The sequence below is a fragment of the Ahaetulla prasina genome, chromosome 1 (genome assembly GCF_028640845.1).
Source record: "Ahaetulla prasina isolate Xishuangbanna chromosome 1, ASM2864084v1, whole genome shotgun sequence".
Classification (NCBI taxonomy): Eukaryota; Metazoa; Chordata; class Lepidosauria; order Squamata; family Colubridae; genus Ahaetulla; species Ahaetulla prasina.
This window is the reverse complement of record NC_080539.1, coordinates 94,524,729-94,552,709: the sequence shown is the minus strand read 5'-3', so window position 1 is coordinate 94,552,709 and position 27,981 is coordinate 94,524,729. Positions and strand designations below refer to the sequence as shown.

At 37.6% G+C, this 27,981-nt stretch overlaps 1 protein-coding gene across 7 annotated transcripts in view; it reads left to right on the top strand.

The window, feature by feature from the left end:
• Positions 1–27,981, top strand: part of TIAM2 (TIAM Rac1 associated GEF 2) — a 238,716-nt gene that overhangs the window by 159,075 nt on the left and 51,660 nt on the right. For 5 of the 7 annotated variants that reach the window (XM_058168960.1, XM_058168944.1, XM_058168953.1 and 2 more), the window contains exons 6-14: positions 655–879; positions 9,619–9,804; positions 11,923–12,069; positions 14,946–15,017; positions 20,825–20,992; positions 21,909–22,013; positions 24,278–24,356; positions 24,863–24,955; positions 27,503–27,763. In XM_058168960.1, coding sequence (XP_058024943.1) covers positions 655–879; positions 9,619–9,804; positions 11,923–12,069; positions 14,946–15,017; positions 20,825–20,992; positions 21,909–22,013; positions 24,278–24,356; positions 24,863–24,955; positions 27,503–27,763 — 1,336 coding nt within the window. The remainder of the gene's footprint in view (positions 1–654; positions 880–9,618; positions 9,805–11,922; positions 12,070–14,945; positions 15,018–20,824; positions 20,993–21,908; positions 22,014–24,277; positions 24,357–24,862; positions 24,956–27,502; positions 27,764–27,981) is intronic. The other 2 variants (XM_058168975.1, XM_058168985.1) reach the window with 2 other exon arrangements.

Genomic DNA, 27,981 nt, shown 5'->3' with positions numbered 1-27,981 from the left:
ACAGATGGGCTGCTGTGATAGAAGTGCCAAATGAAGGCTACCTCAGACTTAAAAGAAATCAGTTAAAATCAATAGGAAGTTAACTAAGTTGGTATAAGGCTGGCATAATGACAGGAAGAAAACAGGTTGACTGGATTGCAATGAGTCTAAATGTTATAACGACTGCATTTTTCTGTATAATCAACCTTATGCAGTTCCTACATTTTTCTACACATAAAACATTTAGGCTCTTAATACATTACAGAGAAATTTAGGAGATGGCATAAACTGCTAATGGACAGTCACTGGAGTTGTCTTCCTGCTTCTTCATTTGCAATAATTTTCAGTACAATTTCCATTCAATTGTATTTTTTGAAATTAAGCTAATGATAGGTTATGTAATTGCCACCCTTGCAATCAAACATCCTGTGATGAATTTAATCTTTTATACAAAGTTCTTTCTTTTTAGATAAAGCCTAAGAATTATTAGCAATGAAAACTGCCTGTTTTTCAAGGCAGTATTAGTGTAGAAGAAGCCTTTCATTCGTTTGAGGGGAAAAATTGCTTGCTGTCATCACGGAATTGATCTCACTTTGTTGTCCATTGGTTGCGAAACTTGGTAAGTTGTATTTTAGCTTTCTGTTTATAATGTTTGATTTTTTTAAACTTTTTTAGGCAACAAGCCAGACTGACCTTGAAAACTGGGTTACCGCAATACATTCTGCTTCTGCTTCTCTCTTGGCAAAAAAACTTGGGAAGGAAGATACAGTCAGATTGCTGAAAAGTCAGACTAAAGCCCTTAACCAGAAGATTGACATGGATAGCAAGATGAAAAAGATGGCCGAGCTCCAACTCGTGATTGTTAGGGATCCTAAAAACAGGAAAGCAATCGAAAACCAGGTACTGTGAAGTTGATTAACCTTCTGCACATTTATCATTGCAAAATGTCTCTTCTTTAAGTATGCCCTTTGTTAATAATTTTAGGCTAAAAAGCAAGCGTTTTGAAGTCAATATGTTGCAGATGAGGAAATCACTGTTGTGGTAGAATTGACTGAGCATATGTTTAAGGAAGCTTTCATGGATAACTCTTCTTGGCACTCACTACTTGCACATGTGGAAGTAGTTATTTCTGTACAATTCTGAAAGAGATACATGAAAATATTCACATTCTCCTGTGTAAATTGGAAGAATCAACACAAAACAATCCTGCTGCTATCTGAACTATTGCCACCAGACATATTACACCCTCTGCTCCAAAGTCTTTCTGAAAAAGTTCTGCCTTCATAGCTCTCCTAAATCGTAGTTGGAAAGGGGGCATTTTAACCTCAGGGGACAAATTGTTTGCAAGCAAAGATTGGGAAGGGCTGTTTCTGGGCTACTTTAACTTTGTGGAAGGTCACCAGCATGTTCTCTTGGCCTGTACCTATTAGATACATATTTTACCTGGAGCAGATATTCCTGAAGTTACTAAAGCACTTTATAGGAAATAAGTAGCAATTGATTTAAGGCTATTAAAGGCTGGAACCAGTGCAGTTCCCACAATATTTGTGTTATTCTATCTTATTGTCTTGTACCAGTCAGCAGGCATCCAGTTACATTTTGCATCTTTGTAGCATCCCAATTCTCTATAAGGGCAGCCTCATGTCAAGGAAATTGTGGTAATCCAAACTTGAATTGACCAAGACATGAGTTCTACTTCCTAAAACATCTTGGTTCAGGAAAGGCTGCAACTAGCATATCAGCTGAGGCTGAGTAACATCAGTTATATCTGGCAGGAGCGCCATGTTCAGGAGAATCCCAGGTTGCTCATCTGACCTTCTGAAATAGTGCAGTCCCATCCAGGCTAAAGATGAACCTAGAAGTTCATCTGTAAAAGAGCAACACCATCTTACTGTGAACCAGTAGTCTAGCCTGTTTTGTCCCTCACAGTTTGCAGGCCAAAATTTTCATGAATCTCCTGTTTGGTGTGAAGATGTGTAGCTGGGTACCACCAATCTTCCAGAGTGGGTAGATATTAAAGAAAGTGGGGGAATGGGCCAGGTTCTGAGACACCTCACATTGGGATGTCTAAGGGTTCAGTCTGTTTTCTCCCACTAACAGTAATTGGAATTGCTGACTCAGAAAGATATGGAATTGTTGTAAAACAGTGTCTCTGATTCCCAGCTTACTGAAGACAGTTTCAGCGAAACCCTAAAACTATTGGGAGTTTAATAGAAGAGACAGCAAATCACCTTAGGCTAAATTTAAATAGAAATGCCACACATATTGTACAGTAAACATAAAAAGAATTGTTATCTAAACCAACTGTCTGTTTTGCCAATATTACTAAGGATGCCTCACAACCAGGTTGTTATACTTGTGTTCCCCAGCAACCGGTATTAAGAAGCTTAATCTCATTTTAGATGTCAGATTACAGCTCTTAATAGTGTTATCTTCTATCTGTTTGATTAGGTTTCTTTTAAACTGTTTTAAGTTGGCAGGCATTCTACAGTTTAATTATGCATTAAATTCAACAGCAGGTGAGAGCTGTCATTGAAGATTTATTTTGAAATTCTTTAGGCTAAAATGTTTTTTTTAATTTTAAAATACTTTAGTATGCTATTAAGGAAGAAGTAAAACATACCATTTCAGTCCTTAGATTTAAATACATATGCATATTCTCACATTCACTCTTTTGTAGTACATCTGGCTCAGCTAGAAAAGCTTAGATAAGGTAATTCTTTTATATTCTCATTTTAATATATATATATATATATATATATATATATATATATATATATATATATATATATATATATATATATATATATATATATATATATATATATATATATAAATTGAGACACACATCATCATAGTTTATACCTGCAGTCTCTTTATTCAGAAGCTCTGTTCCCAAGTGTGAATCGAAGTCCTTGCTTTTTGCCATATATAATGATATTGTGCCATAAGATTGCCTTTGACATATGATGCTTAGATGGAGAGCACAGCACTACTTTCAAGTCAAGAACATAATAACTATCTTTTTTCATATTTATAATGGCACTTAATTAAGCACATAAAAGATTTTTTTAATTTCACTGCGCATTTGTCAGATGTGATGAGAAACTGAACTGTTCTCTGAGTCTCAAGTCATTGGGGCAGATTTTTCTTGACTTTCAGAAGGAAGTTCTGCTTAAACTGCCTGAATCCAGATGCTTCTATATAAGGATCTTCTCGTGCATGTTCCTGTGGTTGTGCCCGTGGACCTTAAAATCAACCTTGACTCTGAGACTGCTTTGTCACATCATTACGGTTTTCTTGGCAGCATTCTCAGAAATGGTTTGCCCTTGTCTAGGGCTGAGAGGGAGAATGACTGGCCAAAGGTTGCCCATCTGGATTAGTGCCTGGCACAGGATTAGAATTCAGTCTTCTGGTTTCCAGCCTAGTAACTTTAACCACTCAAATACTTTGGCCACCTAATGAGGACTCACTGGAGAAAAGCCTAATTCTGGGAAAGACTGAGGGTAAAAGAAGAAGGGGACGACAGAGAACAAGGGGGCTGGATGGAGTCACCGAAGCAGTTGGCGTGAGCTTAAATGGACTCCAGAGGATGGTAGAGCACAGGAAGGTCTGGAGGATCCATGGGATTACGATAGGTCGGACACAACTTGGCAACTAACAACAACAACATCTTTAACCATTGCACCAAATTTGCTGCCCTTCAGTTTACCTACCTTATTTCTGAAATCCAATGAGGTGTTCCAGCCTTTCCTTGCTTGCCTTCTGCTGCTGCTTTCATGTCTACTAGTCAAAGGAGGCTTTAAAAGAGCTACTAGCATATTGGCAAGAACATTCCTGGTGTTTTTATAATTTTGGTGATCTAGAATATACACTCTCATTATTTCACATTAGGTTTGGATGTAAGAAAATATTGCAATAAGGTCTGGGACTGCAGCCTGAAAATTTGCACACTAGGGAGTAAACCTCACTGAACACAGCAAGTCTTATTTCTGAATCAGTATCCATAGCAGAGAAAGTAACTTCAATTTTGGCGGAGAAGCTGAAGGCTGTATGGGATATGATGGAGGTGACTCCAGAGCAATAACAGTCAGCATTTTTATTGCTTTTTTTCATATAGGTGTGGGTTAACATAATAAATATTTCCCAATTCCCCCATAATAAATGCTAAATGTTAATTGATGTTGATGTTGATGTTAATGGTCTTGTGGGCACTGAATACTGCCTGTGATTTCTTTACCCCACACGCGAGTCTATTTTTAATGTGAAGTTCACGAAAGAAAAAAATGTTTTTTCAAAGCAGTTACACAAGATATTTTCCAGTTGAAGACACTTTATAGGTTCTTTAAAATCCCAATTCTGCTTGTTATCAGATATATTTCCTATAAACATTCATTGGCTTGGTTAAGCAGTATTTGCAACATTCTAGAACCTATTATTTTCTCTCTTGGACTTAGTTGTATATATAATTGTGAGGTTATATGGAATGTTTGTGCTGCATAATTTTATGATTTGAATGTTAGTGAATGGGTAGATCACAATGTTATGATCAAAATCTTTCCTGCATGATCCTCAAATGAAGATCATTTCAAAAAGGAATTCAGTTTTAAATAAGGGGGAAAAAATCTAAAACAGAAGGCAATTTTAAAGGACTCTTAATAATTGCTTCTTCTACCAATAGTTTCATGCTGAAGTCCAGCGATACTTAAACAGCACAGTTTTCAGAAGACAGCTTTACAAAGGCTTCTGAAGAACGTGCAGTCTTCAGAAAATTGTGTTGTCTTTATAAAGCTGTGCTGTCTTTATACAGCTGTGCTTTCTTTCCGAAGAGAGCATGGCTTTCTAAAGGCTGCACTATCTTCAGAAAGCCTTTGGAAAGTCAGGGCAATTTTACAAAGGCAGGACAGCATTCCAAAGGCTCAAGGAACCATATGTAGGAAAAATTCACTGGAGAAGCTGGGTTCGAAAAGGAGACGGCAAAGGCAATGAGGTGCTTCTCCCTCTGCACAAAAGGAGAAGGTTTGGTACAGGGAACTGGGAACTGGGAAAGAAGGCAGCTGGATGAACAAATGCTTGCTAGAGGTTGTTGTGGTTTGACATTATGGTTTTGGGATGAGTGGCCACTGGTCTGAAAAGGAGATAGCAGAGACAGCAAGGCACTTCTGCTCTAGTCATGGCAGCTGGGCACAAAAAATTGGTGCAGGGAACTTGGAGGGAAGGCAACTGGGCAAACAGATGTTTCATTGGGCAGGTTGGGTGGGTGAGGCATTCCCGGAGTATGGCAAAGAACCCCAGATGCAGTTCCTGGATTGCTTGCCACCCCGCAGTGTAGCATTCTATGATGTTTTGCCTTACGACCGCAACAGCAATCCCAGTCCCAATTGTGGTTATAAGTCAAGAACTACCTGTATTAGAGAAGATTATAATTTGCTGAAATTGTTTGTATCTGTCACGATGAAGGGGGAAGTCGTGTATTTATATATATTGTTTGTTTAATATATTTTGTTCTTTTTAAAATTATTCTCAAATTTTTACTTTGTTACATTTTTCTTTGTTTATATGTATTTTTTACTTTTGTAATTGTAAACATTATTAAAATTGTTACAAACATGATTGCTTGGGTGGGGGTTGAACTAGATCAGGGGTCACCAACCTTTTGGACATCAGGAACCACTAAATTTATAATTTTAAATCCCATGGACCACTAATACCCTGGACTCAGACAAATACCTGACCTTAGGACCTTCCGCCGCGAACTTAAAACCTATTTATTTCGTCTTGCTGGACTCGCTTACATTTTATATTATTATTTATGGGTTTTTAAATTTTTTAGTAAATTTTAGAGGGAATATTTTTATCTATAAGTAGCCAAATTAAATAGGTTTTTTAAGGGATGTTTTTAGTTTTGTATTGTTGTTATCTTTCTGTATTTTATTTGTGGCTGTACACCGCCCTGAGTCCTTTGGGAGAAGAGTGGTCTATAAATAAAAATATTATATTATATTATATTATATTAATATGATCTGCCTAATGATCAGCTGGATGGTCATGGCTAGGTGGTCATGTGACTGGGTGGGCATGGCCAACTCGCTGTCACTCATGTCAAGGGGTATCTCGCCAGCCTCTACTCATCCCTCCCATCCACTCCTCTCTCTGCCCGCCCAGGCTCCTTAGGGCCCCAACAGGAAGCAGTTGTTGGAGCTAAGGAGCCACCATGAGAAAGAGTCTGCAAAACAGCTCAGTTCATATTGGATCTGACAGAGAAGGAGGCTCAGTAGAAGCACCTTACTGAGGAAAACGAGCACAGGTTTTCCAAGCAGAGGGAAGACCTGTGGGAGAGCAAGGCCAGGTACATGTGTCTGGAAGCTTAGTGGGATGAGATGGTCAGCCACTTCCAGTCCATGATACAGTCCCACTGGAACAAGGCCCTCTGGCTCTTTGCCACCAGTGGCACTTCCCTCCAGCCTTTGCCCAAAGCCCCATACCAGAAGGCTGAAGCAAACCCTAAGTCAGAATTTCTGCCCCCTTCTGACCCACATAAGATCCCGAAGGGGGAGACTGCACGCATCCAGCCCAGGGGCCGTAGTTTGAGGACCCCTGATTTAGTGCGATATAAAAAATGCAAATAATTTTTTTGTGGACCACCAAACTTTTCTCATATGCCACCAGTGGTCCACGGACCACCAATTGGTGACAGCTGAACTAGATAACCTACAAGGTCCCTTCCAACTCTGTTAATCTGTTAAAGTTGGGGCACAATTACTTATTGGAAACAAAAATCTCTAGGATTTTTCTTAGCTTTAACTTTTCCTATATTGTAGGATCTTGTTTTGTGTGTGACTGTTTTTGTGTGACTTACATTTTGTGTGACTCACATCTCAGTACCAGGAGAGATAAAGACAGCAAAAATAAATTAGAAAGATGAAAATGAAGAACCTTATGGACTACAGCCTTTTAATATGTTCAGATGAGCTACTACTTTGCTCACTGACCATTGCATGTTAAGCTGGAGATCTGAAAGAGAGCTAAAGTTGCATTTGGCTGTATACAAGGAAGTCTAACCTCCCATTATATTAGGGCCCTAAGGATTACGGAGAGGTCGTCTTACATTTTAGTTTGTGTGATCATAACTCATCCACACTCTCTGACAACTGAATGTGTGAAAGAACAGGCAATTATGGTGCAATTATGGACCAGTTTTCTACCAAATTGAAGGTTATCTACATATTTAGTTGAACAGAGCTCATGAATGCCATCAAAGTATATAAGAAGGCACTGGCAGGAAAAATTTCAAGAAAAACAGAAGGACCAGGAATGGAGAGAAAATTTGTGTTTCCCCAAACTCTCTTAACTAGTGGAAATCTAAATAAGGAACTAATCTCAAATTTGAACTCTGATTTAAGAAATCTATCAAGTTATAGCTTTATATTTTCTGAGTTTTAAAAGATTAGCAGGTTAAGGTGGCCTTTTAGCTGGGAATAGTAAATATTCTTCAGTGTAGTATTAAAAATAGCTAGTTGCCACCTCCATATCAAAAAGGTAATAGAGGCATTACTTCCTCCTCATCCTCCCCTCCCAAAAGTAATTTTTAAAATTATCTTGAACCCACCCTTTAAAGGCAGAAACTGGAGAAGACAAACTGGAGGAGCTGTAGGGCGGATACATTTCTATATATTTTCTTCTTGTGGTTCCAGGATTGTTGTTTTTTTGTAATAAGTTTTTATTTTATTTTATAACATATAAAAATTCCAATTTCAATTGAACAGTGTGTTTTCTGAGTACAAGTGGAAATAATAAAGTGTTTACAACAATACTCCTTGCATTAATATCAATTATACTAATAGTAATACTCATACTGTTTGCTTAACCAATTTAACATATCTTCCTTATATCACTGATCCTTTCATATATTTCCCTGTCTCTAGCTCCTGTTTTTGTCAACTAGCCATTAATAAAATAAGCCCCAAGTCAAAAAATATTCAGATTCTTTCTTTTCCTTAATTGTAAGTGTTAGCTTGTCCATTTCTTCACATTCTAATATTTTTCTAATCACGTCTTCATCTGTTGGGATGTTTTCACTTTTCCATTGTTGTGCAAATACTATTCTCACTGCTGCTAATACATGTAAAATCAGATACATATTCCCTTTATTATACTCGTCTGGTAAAATGCCAAAAAAAATGTTTCTGGTTTCAAGTCTATATGTTGTTTTAGCATTTTTTCCAGCCATGTATGTATTTTTGTCCAGTATTTTGCTTTTTGATATGTCCACCACATATAGATAGTACGAATGAGGTATCTGGTGACATTTCCAACATTTTGCAGAATTATCCTTAAACATCTTTGCTACCCTTGCGGGTGGAAAATGCCATCTATAAAACATTTTATAAAGATTTTCTTTGTATGCGGTAGACATTGTTAATTTATAATTTCTATCCCATAATTTCTGCCATTGATCTAACTCAATCGAATGGCCAAATTTTTTAGCCCATACTGTCATCGTCTTTTTTACTTATTCTTCTTCCATCTTAATACTTAACAAATAGCTATATATTTTCTTTATTAATTTTTCATCTATTCCTGTTAATATCTGATCTAATTCTATTAATTCTTTATTTAAACCATACATTTTAACATCCTTCTCTTATCTAGATTGTATCTGTACATATGACCACCATGTTACCTTAATCCCTTGATCACTCAATTCCTGTTTAGTTTTAAGTTCCCCTTTTTCATTTAAAATATCTTTATATCTGGTAACGTTCTCTGCATCAATAACATTTGGATAAATCAGTGCCTCCATTGTTGAAAGCCAGACCAGTATTTTCAAATAGTGTTGTTCTTTAATTTTCTCCCAAACTGATAACAGTGCATTCCTAACATAGTGTTTTTAGAAATAGCTTTGTATTTTGTTTTTCCTATACCATAAGAGGGCATGCCAACCTAATTCAAGATCATGTCCCTTCAATGTCAATAATACTTTGTTCCTCAAACCAATTCATTCTTTCACCCAAGTAAGTATCGAAACCTGATAATAACAATTCCCAAACTGGTAGCCCAAAACCACCTCTATTTTTAGAATCTTGCAACATTTTCAACCTTATCCTTGCTTTTTTCCCTTGCCAGATATATTTTAATATTGTTTTATTTAATTTTTCAAAATATTTTTCCAGTTTTATTGGTATTGTTTGAAATAAGTCTTGGCAAAATATTCATTTTTATAGTGGTTACTCTTCCCATCAATGATAGTTGTATGTTTTATTAGTTCTATTTGATTTTTTAAAATCATCTTGTTTGGTTCTTTCTGTAACTCTAGTTCCAGTCTCTTTTCTTCTATTCTTCTATTAATTTTCTTTTCTTCTATTAATTTCTTTTGTTTTTGTTTTTTTTTCTTGTTTTTTCTTTGTTTTTCTTTGTTTTCTTTGTTTTTTCCCCTGTATATGTTATAGGGGTTCCAGGTTTTTTGTTTTTGATACTATCAATTTTTATGGACATTTGGAACACAATTTGATTGAATGTGTTTTGAAAAGGATAAACTAATCAACTTTTATGTTGTTCCAGATGTAAATAACCAGAGTTGCAGAGTCATCTCCTTTCCACAATTTGTCCTCTTAATACTTCATTTGTGTTCCTAAACAGATTCAGCAGTGGGAGCAGAATCTGGAAAAATTTAACATGGACCTTTTCAAAATGCGCTGTTACTTAGCCAGTCTGCAAGGCGGAGAACTTCCAAATCCGAAGAGTCTTTTGGCTGCTGCCAGTCGTCCTTCAAAAATGGCCCTTGGAAGACTTGGCCTCTTCTCAGTCTCATCATTTCATGCCCTGGTAAGCTGGAAGGAGAGTAATAGAGGATATCTTTTCAGTCACGTTTGGTGGCATTATTTCAGAAAGGGGACTGGGGCCCATGCCAACCCTATATGGCCGTGATTTATTTATTTATAATTACATTTCTATACCGCACCATCTCCCGAAGGGTGGTGTAAAGCCAATATTAAAATACACATACCACTATAATATAAATATAATAAATAAACACTATTTAAAAACAATTAAAAGCAAATATTTAGTGGCTGAATCACTAAAACGGTCAAAGACCGATTAAAACCCATTAAAATTTCGCTAAAATACGTTCTTAGGCTAGTCCCGCTCGGTGAAATAATAAACTCTTCAGTTCACTTTTGAAGGCCCGGAGATCGGGGAGTTGGTGTAACCCCGGAGGTAGCTCGTTCCATAGGGCTGGTGCCGCCACAGAGAAGGCCCTCCCCCTGGGGGCCACCAACCTACATTGTTTGGTCGACGGCACCCTGAGGAGGCCCGCTCTGTGGGAGCGCACAGGTCGTTGGGAGGCAATCGGTGGCAGAAGGCGGTCTCGCAAATACCCCGGTCCTAAGCCATGGAGCGCTTTAAAGGTGGTAACCAGCACCATGAATTGCACCCGGAAGGCTACCGGCAGCCAGTGCAGGCCGCGCAGGATGGGTGCTATATGGGAGCAACGCGGTGCCCCCTCTATCACCCGCGCGGCCGCATTCTGGACTAGCTGGAGCCTCCTGGTGCTCTTCAAGGGGAACCCCATGTAGAGAGCATTGCAATAGTCCAGGCGGGAAGTGACGAGGGCATGAGTGACCGTGCGTAAGGAGTCCCGATCAAGGAAGGGGCGCAACTGGCGAATCAGGTGAACCTGATAAAATGCTCCCCTGGCGATGGCCGTCAAGTGTTCTTCTAAGGACAGCCGATCATCCAGGAGAACGCCTAAGTTGCACACCCTTCCCCTGGTGGTCAGTATTTCCCCCCTCCCACAGTCAGCGATGGCGTAAGCTGACTGTACCGGGACGCCAGAACCCACAGCCACTCAGTCTTGGAAGGGTTGAGCTGGAGCCTGTTCCTCCCCATCCAGACCCGCATGGCCTCAAGACACCGGCCCATCACCTCGACGGCTTCTTTGGGGTGGTTTGGGGTGGAAATGTACAGCTGCGTATCATCAGCATACAGATGATAATCCACCCCGAAACCACGGATAACCTCGCCCAGCGGCTTCATATAGATGTTGAACAGGAGAGGTGAGAGAACAGACCCCTGCGGCACCCCACAAGTTAGGCGCCTCGGGGTCGACCTCTGCCCCCCTGCCAACACCGTCTGCAAACGGTCAGAGAGATAGGAGTAGAACCACCGATACACGGTGCCTCCCACTCCCAATCCCTCCAACCGCCGCAGCAGGATACCATGGTCGATGGTATCAAAAGCCGCCAAGAGATCTAACAGGACCAGGACAGAGGAACATCCCCTGTCCCGAGCCCTCCAGAGGTCATCCACCAACGTGACCAAAGCTGTCTTGGTGCTGTACCCGGGTCTGAAACCGGACTGGAATGGGTCCAGATAAACAGTTTCCTCCAGGTGCTCTGAGTGGGGAAGTGCAAACCTCACCTACAGTTATGGGTCAAAAATCCGTAGAACTAGAATCTCGGGTTGGTGGGGTGGGCAGGTCAGAGCTGTGTCTTTTCAGGGTTGAATCGGAGTCTGTTTTTTGGCTATGCAATCGTCCCGCCTCCCACCAGAGTGGGATAAAGCAGAGAACTTCAATTGGTTGGCCTGGGGTAAAGATATATAACTATCATACTGATAAAATTTTCTCCCATACTGAGAGAAGGGCTTCTGGGAGCTTCAGTTATTGTATTTATTCTAAGAGATAGCAGAATTGCCACCTCCCAAGAACTTGCATTCTGTCTTCTCCTTATCTGCTCCAGTAAGAGGAAGTGTTGTAGAAGCCATCACAACAGTGAAGATAAGTCATTTTGGATCATAACCTTTGTCTCCTTCATGTGACTGATCTTGATTACTGTCTTGTTTTCTAAGAAGAGATAACAAGAGCTATACGGTTCAATGCTTGCATCTGACTTTCCCTTCTTTTCCTTGCCATTCCTGTTCTCCCCTATTCCCCCAAATTAGATCTGCTCCAGGGACGAGGCAGCTCTCAGAAAAAGAACGTGGTCTTTGTCACAGAGATTGTGGAGCAAGAAGGGTTTGTTCTCCTCCCTGAAGGGACTGGATACCCTTGCGAGAAAGGCAAAGGAGAAGAGGCCTTCTATAACCCAGGTAGTTCTCACTCAATCCATATCAATGGACATTTAGAAGTTTCAACAACCACTCCAATGCCTGTTGATGCTTTGCCAGTGACATAAAGGCTACATAACTTAAATTTTATGGTGTATTAAATTTTGCAAATAGAACCATGCAGAAAATCAATAGATTTACAATTGCATATTATGCAAAGCCAGTTTTATAAAGTATGATCTTTTGACCAAGCCAGAACCAATATTGCAAATGAGAAAGATAGGAGTGACTTGCTAGGTCTGTTCTTGGGGTTTCTTCCCTTTTTTTAGTAGCATTTGCATTGGATTGCTTAAAGCAAATAGAGAAAGTTGCCAGTCCCTGGGGATAGCAGCTCATCCCATTGACTAGCCCAGAGTATTGTAGGTGATATTTCTAAGGGAAATTGCTATCAGAGGAAATTGTATATAGGGTACAGGGTACAAAGTGGCTAATAATATTTATTATATTAGCTGATTTCATAGGCAATTTAAAAGTGAAGAATATAGGGAAAATGTAGCAAATATAAATAAGTGTAGTGACATATATCATGTCATGACAAAACCCAACTGGGGAAAAATACCATAATTGTAAACTTCTTGGTGAATCAAGCACATCAAAATTGATTAGTTCATTCTCATTCAAGATAGAAACATATTGTAGTAACAATACGTTACTACATATTGTAGTAATCATAGATAGTGGACATATTATAGTAACCAATTGCATAACTGAAATAGAATAGAATAGAATAGAATTTTATTGGCCAAGTGTGATTGGACACACAAGGAATTTGTCTTGGTGCATATGCTCTCAGTGTACATAAAAGAAAAGATACGTTCATCAAGGTACTGAAAATAACTGAACATAACATAACATAACTGAATAACATAACATAACATATAACATATAATAACATAACTGAAAAGGATAAGAGTAGCCAAAGATACTGAGATGTGGCTGTCTTGCATGATGTTTCTTTAAAAAGTCACAAGTACATGAATCATTTAGAAGCCATAAGCCTAGTTCCATATCTTAAGATGTTTAGCAAGATAATAAAGAGCTGTCAGAAGTTTATCAGGAAATAACAACTCTATCATTTTTGGTTGCCTCTCACATGTTCCTTATCAAAAAATTGGTTCTTGAAGAACATGAGAAAAGTAACTGCAGCAGTCTATCAGTAGATCACATTTTTAGTGGAATAATAATTCAGTAGAAATATACTTCATATGAACTTAGTCCTCAGTGTTTACCAGAATTACGGCAAATCTTGGTTAGTACCAACAGTAGGCTTCCGCTCTTTCAAATTCCCAAAATCAGAGAAGGCAGAATGATGAAGTGAATACAGAATTTTGAGTTTAGCTATTTTCAAATGTGGTTACAGCCTGGAAATCTTACATGTGTGCCACTAAATGTTAGTCATGCAAAAAAAAAAAAAAAAGCAGCCCACCCACCATTGAATTCTCTTGAAAATGGAGCTGTGTCTTCTTGAAGTGGACTTTCAAGAACAGGATAGGAAGAATAATGACACTTTTGAACTTGGGTGCTGGAAAAGACTCGTGAGTCAAGGAAACAAACAAATGGATCTTCAAACTGCCTTTAGTTTATCAGTTTATGAAAGTAAAAAATTCTGGCCTATCAAGGAGAAAACCCTTATCAACATATCAGTCAGGGGAAGCTATTGTATATAAACGGGGAACAAAAATCAGCTAATAAAACATTTGCTAGCAAATAACCAAGCTCAGAGAGCATTAAAGACTTCACAGTAAAAACATTGAAGTTAAATATTAAAGAATAACTTGTTCGGGCGTTAGCATAATCAATTAAGCTTAAGTCTTTCAGAATCTTGTAACTCTATGGTAGCAAAAAGTTTTCAGTTACTGAGTTAGTACTTTAATGGCAATCAAGCATGGGCTTATCCTTGGTTGTCATTTACTAGATTAAAACAGAAAAACAAACTTATTTTCTCATTTCACAGAAATAGATATTTTTTCACTGTTTTAAGACTATTTGGAGTACTGTTATTCACATTATCTTTAACATCCTTATTTTTAATGAAACAAAGATATGACATACGTTTAAGTCTTGGTCTTCATAACGTACAAATAGGCCTTGCTTAGTGACTTCCTTGGACAGTGACCATTGGCAATTATGGTGATGAAAAGATAACTCTCACTAATTCCGGCACCTATAACCTTCACATACCTATAAAGCAAAGAAACTCTGAAGTAAGATTGTAAATACAGTTGCAATTTCACTTAGTGATCACTTCACTTCGTGACCAAGTTGCCAGTCCCAATTGTGGTTGCTAAATGAGGACTACCTATATTTTTAAATTCATCTTTTCCTCATCCATGCAAGGGAAGAGTTGCAGGGAAGATCCATGTATTTCTAGGCATCTCATCCAGGTGTGTGTGGGTGTGTGTGTACACGTGTTTGTGTGAGAAATCTGACTATGATATGGGTCAGTTTAAAAAAAGTTCCGCTTCATTATGTGATTACCCTATTAAATAGGAGAATCTGGCTTCTAGCATTGCTTCGATTGTCCATGCCCTCGTAGTCCCTTCTGACAATATTTTTTGATAAAGGAAGCATAATGGTTTGAAACCGAGTTCAGGAGGAGTGTTATGCAAGGGACTTTAAACACCCAATCCCACCCCTCAGTTAAGCACATAGGATGCTACATCAAGGGCAGATGCAGTTCTAGAACCGCGTCTTCATGAAACAGCCTGTACCCATTGCTAGTAACAGGTAGATACTTTGGGGTGAACCAATGTGTATATTTACTTTATTCAGGGTTTTTTTTTTTTTGCCTTTTATGCAAGTGAAACAGCGATGCTGTGAAAGGTTTCATTATGTTAATATATGTTTTCTTTAATTAGATTTTTGACTCAACTGGAGGACATGGAATTCCTGGAACACAGCTACCTCAGAATTGCAGTAATTCTGCTGAGGTAATATAATAAAATGCAACAAATTTAATTTAACTTCCACCTGCTTAATGTGTTTGCAGATGTTATAAATATATGACAAAAGGGCAGGTTGGGTGCGTGTCCTTACTTGATTTGAGTTGTAATCGGGGGCGGGGGGGGGCGGAAAATACTTTATCTTTTTTATACAAGCTTCTGTAGTGGGCTGTTAAATAAATTATTGCATTTCCTGCCACTTCACAGTATTGTCGCATTAATTGGCACCATTAACATTGCTCAAATATTATGGATAGCCACTTGTCTGAAATGGTACAGGGCTTCCTCCCTGCGTAGGCATTGGAGTACAAGATCTCCAAAGGTCCCTTCAAACTCCGTTATTCTATGTTCTGTGTTTTTCTTTTACAGAAATAATATTCCTATGCTGGGATAGGAGTATTTACTTTTTTTTAAAAATCCCCATAGAGTGAATACCGGTCAGCAATATTTAATCAGTAAAAGATGTGATTTGTTTAATACAATTAATCAGTCATCTGTCCCAAACTACTAGACAATAGTTGTAGGTTGCATTCTTTTGTTCAGATATAATATAATCCTATCCTTTCCTAATATAATTACAGTGTGTAACTTTCACAGACCACAAACATGAAGCATGCCTTGTTCATTTTCTTTAAAGCCATAACTGCCTAGAGATCCTTATATCAAGCTCTTGGATTTGTGAACCAGGAATAGAGAAGCTAATATATTCTGTGGATTTATTTTCTTGGCCAACTCCTAAGGTTTGGATGATAGTGGATGACGCCAAAGCTCCCTCGAACAACTGTAACTTCTGGTTAGGAGCCACTTCACTGTGCTCAAAGCATTTAAATTTAAAGTGGATACTTACTCCTCCTACTGATCTCATTTTCTGTTACAATTCAAAAGAAGTGCTGGTTCAGAGCACTTCGGCTCACTGTTTTTAGGGTATCGAAGCCTTGGGAAATGCTGTCTTCCCCGTAAGAGGACAGATGGATAGCTTTGGGAAAAGGGAAGGAGCTCAACTGACATTTGAGCTTAAAGCAAATATTGTTGCTGGAAATCTTAATAAGTAAATGCTTCGATGATATCATAAATTAGTAGTTGCCAACTTTTTCTTCTATGATTTCCTAGATTCTCGTGCAAAATCTCAAGATTCTTGTAAGAAATTTGGGGCTTTAAAAGTATCAATTTCAACATAAACAATTAAACGAGGCCCTTTTTAAGAGTGTGCCTAGTTACTTGATAGTATCATTTACTGATATAATAAGTTGGTGTTCTGGTCTACCATTTTATTCTAAGCTTGAATCCCTTACAGACCCTCCCCTTCCCAACACTAGAAATACCCTTCACACACCTCTGTATCCAGTGCTTTAAACTAAATTAAAAAAATAAAATTACCGGTTGATACTACATATACAGATAGTCCTTGACGTACGACCACAATTGAGCCCAAAATTTCTGTTGCGAAGTGAGAAATTGGTTAAGTGAGTTTTGCCCCATTTTACGACTTTCCTTGCCACATTTGTTAAGTGAATTGCTGCAATTGTTAAGTTAGTAACACAATTGTTAACAGAATCTGGCTTCTCCATCGACTTTGCTTGTTGGAAGGTAACAAAAGGTGATCACGTGACCCATGGACACTGCAACCATCGTAAATATGACTCCAGTTGTCAAGCATCTGAATGTAAATCACATGACCATGGGGATGCTGCGTTTTTCATAAGTGTGAAAAATGGTCTTAAGTCACTTTTTTCAGTATTGTTGTAACAGTCACTAAATGAACTGTTGTAAGTCAAGGACTACCTGCATTTTTTTTTAAAAATCTTCCCTTGTAAGTAAAAGTATTTTAAATATAAGTCCTCTATATCTAAATATCTACTACTGTGGCATATGATGGCATTACTTTATGCAAGATGGATAAGTGTGCATTTAAAATGGTTCCATTGAAAATATCTTTGCTGTTACATGGTTGTACGGTCTTGCTTCTAAGGACAGTAGGAAAATACATCGATTGTGAGAATGCCTTGATGTAAAGCCAAATTCGTGGCACTTGCTTCACTGAATTAGCCCCAGTCTTACGTCTACTAAATGAATAAGCAGTGGCATTCCAGCTGTAAAAGTACTTAAATGAATTAAATAGCTGTATATAGAGGAGCTGCTGCAGGCTTCATAATGCCTCATTCACTTACTCAAAGAAATGATTAATTGTAGCGTGCTAAACCACTCGCCATTTCCTGATGGGTTTAGTGAAGCACACAGGTTTTCTGAGGTGTTTCATATAAAAATGGAGACAAAGACAGGAAAGTTAGGAAGCAACCAGCTGCTTTTCAAGCAAAATGTTGGGCACATTACAAAGTTGGCATAAATTGCTGGAAAACTCAATGTGTTGTCAGAACTCTGTGGCAATAAATGAATGAAGTATTGTGATATTAGTTACAGAGCAGACCTAACTGAGAGCAGAAATCTAGCCACTTCATTTTAAAGTTGGAAAATATAAATTGAACTTGAACTTAATCAGCCTTTTTTCCTTTTAAAAATTGTGTGGAATTTTGTTTCTACCACAATTTTTTAAAAAAAAAGTATTTCTAATCTTGGCAAACCTAAAACTATTTGTGCAGATATTTTATGAATGTTAAGAGAGTCACTTTGGTGTAGTGATTAAGGCCTCAGGCTAGAAACTGGGAGTGAGTTCTAGTTCTACTTTGGGCACAAAGCAAACTGGGTGATCTTAGGCCAGTCACTTTCTGAAATCCCTAAAACCTCTTCTGAAAAACCTTGCCAAGAAAACTAGATAGTCTCTGACAATCGGACACAATTGAACAAAAGGAAAAAAGAGTTATGAATGTTAGGCATGGAAAATAGGCTTAGGCAAACCTGTTGCATTTCACTTAATGTTCATATCTAATTATTGCAAAGATTAAATCAATTTAAATATGGGAACAAACATATCTCTGGAGGTCCTCTGAGCTTGGTTGTTCTCTTGCAGATGTTTTATTGTCCATTTCATTGTGCTAGTCAAGTCACTAGAACTGATGAGGTTATTTAGTTTGGGTAATGAAACGTTTGCAAGACCACCAAGGACCCTTCATTTAAACCCTTACAAATATCCTCCTTTATTGAAACATGTCTATAAAGTATAAAGCTATTAGACATATGTTATCAGTGTAAGTGCACTGAGTAAACACTACTGTGTGTTTTTTCCATTAAAATATCTCCTGCCTTTGTTTTTCCATACCTACATTGCAAATAAGGACAAATTTCTTTTTATAAATAGAGCTTTTCCTGCATTTCATTTTTCAGATTTCTAGCTGAGTGGAAATAAGCTACCTTTTCATTCTTTTAAAATGTGGTCTTTGTTAATGATTTCTTCCTAGATTGTGGAAGAGGATCTTTAACAAGGCTTGTTGGCTTTTGCTCCTAAAAGAATGATGGGATTCAAATATAAAAATAAATACATCTTTTGGATATTAAAATAGTAAAGCTTAATTAAAATGCTTTGAACATAAGTATCTTTGATGCTCTGAAAAAGAATAGGTTGAGGTTTAAGCACAAATTACAGTTATATAATCTGAAGCTGATCCCTGGTGAAAAGTTGCTGGGATCTGCTTTTATAGGTAGCTTTTGCCTTGTGTCTTTTAATAAAGTGGAGACATTTTCTAGTGTTCTTATAGTGATATTGGTCTAAATGTGGAAGGTTTTGACACTGGTTGCTGATTTTTTTAAATGAAGAAAATAAGAAAATCTGCATTCATTAATAAGTCCCAAAGGTGTTTTTTCAAGAGACAACTGGACTTTCTTTGTTTTTCCTTGAAGACATTTCGCTTCCTATCCAAGAAGCTTCTTCAGAACTGAACTGCAGAAGCTTCTTGGTTTAGAAGTGAAATGTCATCGAGGAAAAGCAAAGAAAGTCCAGTTGCCTCTTGAAAAAGCACCTTTGGGACAACCATGACCTGGATGAGTGAGAATCTCCCTAGACATTCATGAATGAGGTTTTGCTGACTTTTTCTAACTTTTTAATATGAGGGAAATAAAAAGAAATGTAGATTCATGTGGGTGCACCATGACTTCATAGTATTCTGTATGAGTGATATTGAACGATCTACTTTATCAAATGCTTTACTGAAGTCCAAGTAAATTATATCGACAGGAATGCTGTCAATATAATTTACTTGGACTTCAGTAAAGCATTTGATAAAGTAGATCATAACCTACTACCAGATAAAGTAGAAAAATGTGGGTTAGACAGCACCACCACCAGATGGATTCGTAACTGGCTGACCAACCGTACTCAATGTGTAGTCCTCAACGGAACTACATCCACATGGTGGAGTACCCCAAGGCTCTGTTTTAGGCCCAGTACTCTTCAACATCTTCATCAATGACTTGGACAAGGGGATAGATGGGGAACTCATCAAATTTGCAGATGACACCAAGCTGGCAGGAATAGCCAACACTCCAGAAGATAGGCTCAAATTACAGAAAGATCTTGACAGACTTGAACATTGGGCGCTATCTAACAAAATGAAATTCAACAGTGAAAAAAGTAAGGTTCTACATTTAGGCAAAAAACAAAAAAACAAAATGCACAGGTACCGTATATGTGGTACCTTGCTCAATAGTAGTACCTGTGAGAGGGATCTTGGAGTCCTAGTGGATAACCATTTAGATATGAGCCAGCAGTGTGCAGCAGCTGCTAAAAAAGCCAACACAGTTCTGGGCTGCATAAACAGAGGGATAGAATCAAGATCACGTGAAGTGTTAGTGCCACTTTATAATGCCTTGGTAAGGCCACACTTGGAATACTGCATTCAGTTTTGGTCTCCACGATGTAAAAAAGATGCTGAGACTCTAGAAAGAGTGCAGAGAAGAGCAACAAAGATGATTAGGGGACTGGAGGCTAAAACATATGAAGAACGATTGCAGGAACTGGGTATGTCTAGTTTAATGAAAAGAAGGACTAAGGGAGACATGATAGCAGTGTTCCAATATCTCAGGGGCTGCCACAGAGAAGTGGGAGTTGGGCTGTTCTCCAAAGCACCTGAGGGTAGAACAAGAAGCAATGGGTGGAAACTGATCAAGGAAAGAAGCAACTTAGAACTAAGGAGAAATTTCCTGACAGTTAGAACAATTAATAAGTGGAACGACTTGCCTGCAAAAGTTGTGAATGCTCCAACACTGGAAATTTTTAAGAAAATGTTGGATAACCATCTGTCTGAGATGATGTAGGGTTTCCTGCCTGGGCAGGGGGTTGGACTAGAAGGCCTCCAAGGTCCCTTCCAACTCTGTTGTTATTATTATTAGCTACACTGCCCTCTGTTGATGAAAGTTCTGAATTAAATTTTAACCTAATATCAAATCAAGTTTATGTCTCTGTATGTATATATATGAACACAGATACAAATAAATAGTAAATGTCATTTTGAAAACAAAGGCCCATGAAAATAATGCTGAGAAACTGAAAGCAAACTAACAATAGCAATTTCTTCATGGTCAAATAGTCAAATTTCAGTTATTTGCTCATTTGGTAGGAATAGAAATGAAAGCTACGTTGTTGTTTTTTCATAACATTCCATCTTAGTAAAAGTCTTCATTTTCAGTTAAAATTGATTTGAAAACATTTTAAAATACTGATTTAAAAATACTGACATGAAAGTCTGCTACAAATGTTTCATTTTTAATTATAGTTTTAAATCAAATCTATAGATAAACTACAAATAAAGATATCATGATCTGTGAATTTTTAATACTTTATTAGACAGCTAAACCTTTTACTCTTTAAAAGAATATTTACTAAACACTATATATTTTTCTCTCAGCAGAAAGTAGATGAATTTCTAAATGTTTACTACTCAGCTCCAGAAAATACTTCAAAAGAAAATATCTGGGATACCCAGTCATTGGTTCGGTATCCTGATGGAGAAGGAGTAATGTTAACCCTAAAGCCAAATCACAAAATTAATGATGTGTTGATCCTGGCTTGCAAGGTACATTGTTCTACACCTTAATATTATCATGTAATTATACCCATTTCTGTTAAGTAGAAAATGAAACAAGCAAAATATGAATAATTTAAAATTTAAGTATCTTCAAACAATATTTAGTAACTAACTGGTTTTAATGTAGAGAAAATAAACCATTCATTCATTAATTCATTTATTATGACACCATCCCACTCCAATTGACTCTACTGGCTTAAAAAAACCAATAACCCCTAGCAATATGCAATCCAGATAAAATAAGCAATGAATAAGATAGTAAAACTGGCCAACAGCAACATATTTGAATCATCTTGTCCTAAAAACTGGGAGAAAAGTATTCACCTTGTCCCTGTATCCCGGAGATAGTTTTTCTGATAATAATCTAGCTATTAAGATGCAGAGTGGATTTATAAACTCAATTTTTATCTTTTGCGCTTTTTATTTTGAGGAAAAACAGGCAAATGTAAGATATCATAGATGACCACTAGGTGGCAAGAGAGTCCCAGAGACAAGTGGAAAAGTTTTGTGAAAGGAAATTGCCTTAAAAAAATCTTTATACAATGTATAAAGTACCTTACTTATATTGTATAATGTTTAATAATAATTATTGTATAATGTACCTTACTTAAGGCATTATTGATCTTTAACCAGCATGTCACCTATAATGACTTTTTGGGGCTGTTCTTTGAAATAGCATGAGAAATGGTAGTGGGAATTTAAAAAATATTAGAAACTCTTGGTTACTAAAAGCAACAGAATTGCACTGATACGTAAATTGCACGATTTATTTATGAAGATGCATATTATTATTTTAGAAAGTGACACATTCAAGACTGAAGGAAGATATACCTCCGTATCTGCTGTGATAAATATTTGTACAAATAGTTCCTAAATGATAGATTTTTTCCCCCTCGTCTTTTAGATTAAGCAAATGGAGCCAAGACATTATGGCTTACAACTTAGAAGGTTTATTGGTGAAAACACTGAACACTGTATCCCTGAAATGTATGAATATATTCAAGACCAGGTAATGCACAGGATCAAGAATGCAGTTCCATGATCAGAATCCTTATTTGAGAGAGAATAATTTTTTTATTCTTACAGAAAACATGGCAAAGTTTGCAGGATTTTGTAACTGGACAGAACAACAGGTGCAATATTTTTTGAGCTGTCCACCTTAGAATAAGAGATACCTAAGGAATATAATTGGCCAGGGACTGTATAATCTCTAATCCCAAGAAATGAAATAGTACAAACACTTCTTAATGGAACAGTCCTCTCATAGTCAAAATGGAATTAGGCACAAATAACTGTTCTTTGAGATGGAGAAAAACCTTAGAATTCTTTCAGTGTTGGCTGCAGGCATTCCAGTGTGTTGGGCTATGTCTGAAGACAATGAGCAAAAACAAAACTAATACATATTGGCTGAGCAGACTGATATGCAATCCAGATTACATATCAGTCTGGATATGTAAAACTGAGCCCTAGCTGTACTTGGTGTAAAAGAACATGTTGCTAAAAATTAGTTGTTTTAGGCACATTCTTTTTCATAGTCTTTATTTAGCATTGCAAAGGCTGTTCTGAATATTTTTTGAATTGGCTAAGGAAAGAAAATAAGTGTGATGGGGAACAGAATAAAATGCATTTTAATTTGAATGTAATTAAAACTAAATCTGGATAGCTTAAATCTAGGCTATTTCCCCAGGAATTTTGTATTTTTTTTTCGTCACATTAAAATTTAAGAATTCTACACCTATTTTAGTAGGAGGTCAGTTTTTCATACTGCAATGCTCTCTACATGGGGCTCCCCTTGAGGAGCACCCGGAGGCTCCAACTGGTGCAGAATGCGGCTGCGCGGGGGATTGAGGGAGCTCCTCGTAGCTCCCATGTAACACCTCTCCTGCGCAGGCTGCATTGGTTGCCGGTGGTCTTCCAGGTGCGCTTCAAGGTGTTGGTTATCACCTTTAAAGCGCTCCATGGCATTGGACCGGGATATTTACGGGACCGCCTGCTGCCGACAGTTACCTCCCATTGTCCGGTACGTCCAGTGCGCGCCCACAGGGAGGGTCTTCTTAGGGTGCCGTTGGCTAGTCAATGTCGACTGGCGGCCCCCAGGGGAAGGGCGTTCTCTGTGGGGGCCTTGGCTCTATGGAATGAGCTGCCGGTGGGACTCCGTCTCCTCCCTGATCTCCGGACCTTTAAACGCGAGCTCAAGACTTTCTTTTTTCACCAAGCGGGGCTGGCCTGATTGATTTTAGTATGGGGGTTTTAGTGGGTTTTAATAGGGTTTTATTAATTTATTTTTGATAAATTTTAGCTAATATTTTAAGTATACAGCTATTGAATCAGTTTTTTAAACTTGATATTGTATTTTAATTTGTTAGGATTCTTGTCGTTTTATTGGCTGTACACCGCCCTGAGTCTTCGGAGAAGGGCGGTATAAAAATATGAATGAATAAATAAATAAATAAATATGCCTGGAACTTTAGGCCCTACACCTTTTTATTAAGTTAGGGTGAGGCACAACTCTATTTATAGATGAGAAGTTCTCACCATTCCCTCTGATATTCACTACAGTCTGCTAAACTGGCTGGTGATTCTAATCTCTGCGAGCTTTGTAACGTGCCTTCTTAATTTATTGCTGCACTGTTACATTAGGAGCCAAAAACAGAAGTGATAAGGCAGCTGCCTTTATTCATGTACCTGTTATCATCACATGTCAAGTGAGCTGAAGGATCTTATTTGTCTACGTAAGAGTGGGCAGCTAAAGAGTACAAAGCTATCTCCCTCTTCACCTGAGGATCACCTACTTGAGGTTTTTTTTTTTTAAGAAGCACATCCTTCATACTGAAAGTGTGACCAGGCCAGCGAGAAAATTATTTAAAGGATTAGAACTGAAGCTAGGCAATAACAGAGGTGAAATTTTGCTGCTTGTCCAAATATAGATTATGGCTAGATTCTCTATCATGTTGGTTTTAATATTTTAAATGATCCTTTAAATTAACTATCACAATTTGTAAATATAAATGGCATTTTTCAATGCTCTAATCCAAAATACTGTACAGTCACTGAAATAAAGTTTAACAAATGAGATACAGAATCCCAACAGAGTTGATATGATAGTTGGCAATGTTCTGCTCTTTAACAGCTTCCAGAAACAGCCTTATAAAGCAGCTGCTTAATGGAAGAGCTGATCCTAACAGTGACATTATTGTGCTTATTTGTTGAGTGTATTTTGGTCTTGTGCATCTATCCCCAGTTCAGCTTGAGATGATATTATATCTCCTACAGATATATGACGAAATAGAAATCTTTCCTTTGAACATCTACCATGCGCATCTTACTAAGAAAGAGGGTGTAGTTGATTTTGGTAAGTCAGCAGTTAACTAAACGAGGAAACTGTTTTAATACTTGCTTTGTTGACTTAGTTAGGCCTGTAGTTCTGTTCCCTATATTGTTAGCCAAGGATATAGTGTGACTTTGAAGTTAGAGTACTATTTAGCTTTCATAGAAAAGACTTTGATGGAATGGAGTACACAAGGCCTTTGGATAAATGGAGCCAAAAGAAATTATGATAAGAGTGATTTGATTTTGAAGATTAAGTAAGATAGCATGCCCTCTATTGAAGATACGATATTATAAGACTACCAATAAAGATATTCTGCTATTAATAATTATTTTCCAATGGCTTGTATTTTACTTCTATGTTATTTCAGATGTATATAATATTAATGAGGCACAACATCTTTAATAAAATAAAAATATATTCTTTCTATGGAATTGCTATTGAATACTAACTCTGTGTAGCTCGTTTTAAGATAGTGGTAATGACTCACACTTTTAAAGAAGGCAAATCTGATTTTTTTTTTATTCCAGGATTTGCAGTCACCGTGCAAGTTGATGAACACCAGCATCTTACCCATATCTTTATAAGTGATGTTCTTCCTGATGGGATAGCTTACAGAGAAGGTTTGTGCTCTCTCTCTCATTTTCATTATTTTCTAATGCCTACGCATGGCTCTAAAACTAAAATAAGCCACTTAAAATATAAGTTATGGGCAGGATACAAATATTCAAGGAAGGGTGGATGGGTGAATGGAGGGAGGAATCATTTTATCTCTTTCTTTTCTGGTGGTGGGTTGGTCTATCAAAACTTTCTTAGATTCTTAGCACTGATGGGAAGTTTTTTGTTATACAGATGGACAGCATAGCATTATCATAGCACAGCATGCTCGATCGATTGAATTTATATGGCAGTCTGTCTCACTTACATGTGACTCTGGGTGGTGTACACAAAATAAAAATACAAAATTCAACCATTAAACTCAGTTAATGACAGCTATTTATTTATTTATTTACCTTAGTTTGACTGAGAAGCAAATTGCCAGCCAATGCAACTCAGAGTAGAGGTGTAACCTGCAGATCTTGGAGTACACATAACTGCCTATGCCACTGCATTTTGTACCAGCTAAAGCTGCTAGATAGTCTTCGGGGACAGCCCCATATGAAAAACCCTCTTCTCCTCCCCACTCCAATTCCACTCCTATATATGCTTGTTGAGTAGCCATGCTAGAGACTTGTTCTCCAAGAAGCATACCCTCAGCAAGCAGATAGCTGTGCATTTATTGTATATGAATAGAGAAAACATGTTGAGTGAAATATCATCTACTTCATCTGACTGAAGTCACTGATTTCTGCAGCCCTATCCTAGACAACACATTGCTCGATCGATTGAATTTATATGGCAGTCTGTCTCACTTACATGTGACTCTGGGTGGTGTACACAAAATAAAAATACAAAATTCAACCATTAAACTCAGTTAATGACAGCTATTTATTTATTTATTTATTTATTTATTTATTTATTTATTTATTTATTTATTAATCGTATTTATATACCGCCCTATCTCCCGAAGGACTCAGGGCGGTTCACAGGCAAATAAAAACACATAAATACAGATTAAAATAACAATTAAAAAACTTATTCTAAAAGGCCGAATATTTAAAAACAATATAAAAAATAAAACCCATTTAAAACCAATAAGTTTAAAATCTAATCCAGTCCTGCGCAGATGAATAAGTGTGTTTTAAGCTCGCGACGGAAGGTTCGGAGGTCGGGAAGTTGACAAAGTCCTGGGGGTAGTTCGTTCCAGAGGGTGGGAGCCCCCACAGAGAAGCTAAAAACTACAATAATAAAAAGGAAGGGAGAGTGTAGTCTAGACTTATACACCGTGCACAATGCCATTTAACAGGCTCTACACTTTCATGGGGTTCCCAAGCCCAATAGCAAAACCAAGTTTTGAGGGACTTCCAGAAAATCAGTTGGATTGGGGCCAATCTCACCTCGAAGGAATGATCAGAAAAAGCACTCATCCTGAGTCTTTCCAAGTGAAGATCCTTGGCTAATGGGACCTACAGTATGTCCTTCCTGCTGGACCTGATGGCATGGGGTCCATGGAATTGGAGACAGGTGGTCCCTCAAATAATTTGGCCCCATGCCATGTAGTGCTTTAAAGGTCATAACCAGCACCTTAGTTTGACTGAGAAGCAAATTGCCAGCCAATGCAACTCAGAGTAGAGGTGTAACCTGCAGATCTTGGAGTACACATAACTGCCTATGCCACTGCATTTTGTACCAGCTAAAGCTGCTAGATAGTCTTCGGGGACAGCCCCATATGAAAAACCCTCTTCTCCTCCCCACTCCAATTCCACTCCTATATATGCTTGTTGAGTAGCCATGCTAGAGACTTGTTCTCCAAGAAGCATACCCTCAGCAAGCAGATAGCTGTGCATTTATTGTATATGAATAGAGAAAACATGTTGAGTGAAATATCATCTACTTCATCTGACTGAAGTCACTGATTTCTGCAGCCCTATCCTAGACAACACATTGAGTTAATTAGGGTTTTTTATGAGTAAATCAATTGCACTATAAGAATATTCAGAGAATTTCTTCTTGCCACATCAACCCATGTCTTTATTTATGCATCAAATTGTTATTAATTCTACATGACAAGGATGATATGATCAAATGCCGTTTTTCATGGCTGTTGAATCTACTCACTTCTTACATTCCTTTATTGCCTGTGTTCCCAGGGATTTTGTTCAGTTTAACTAGCTTCTGATTATTGTACTCATTGGATGAAATTCTAAGCTAAAAAGGAAGGGAAGGCTTTAGAATTTTGTCCATATTTATTTGGGTGCAATGGTGAAAAACACATTTAGACCAGTAGCTTTTTGTGCTGGTTCACTGCCTTGATAGTTTTATTAAATAATGGAAAAGTTACTCTCCTATTGTGCTTTTAACTCCTTTTCTAACAAGCAGGATACTTTATGTAAATCTTAATTTTTGCAAAACATTTGTTGGATTCTGTATTTCATCACAATACATTCCATAAACTTTCATGTTGAAAGATAAAAAAAAAATCATTTTTAACAGTTTGTTATAATATGTTTTATTGTGCCCTCTTGCTGTTGTGTCTACCCTGTCTGTCTTCTGCTTTTTCCTGCTCCCAGGCTTGTGTGTTGGCAATGAAATTTTGATTATAAATGGAGAATCTGTATCTGAGCTTGACCTCAGGCAGATGGAATTGCTGTTCTCGGAGAAAAGCGTGCATCTAACATTGACCACAAATCTCAAAGGCACTAAGACAGCATTATGTTCTTCTTTGCAAGATGGTATCATTTCCAAGGAGGCAAGAAAGTTCTTGCCCCCGCATAACCAATCACAACTCTTGGAGGAATTTCTGGATAACTTCAGAATGAATACAGCAAATGGTGAGATGATGCTTGAAGTTTTACAGTGAACTTCCTGCATAAAAAGAGCACATGCAATATTTTTAATGCCATTTTAACTTTTCCTTTTTCACCAAGCATAGAAACTTTTAGAAAATAATATTAAAAACATATTTGTATTTTTATAAACAACACCTTCATAGCGGCAGTTATAGGAGAATTAAGCACTTTTTAGATGAATGATCGATCAATTGATTAAT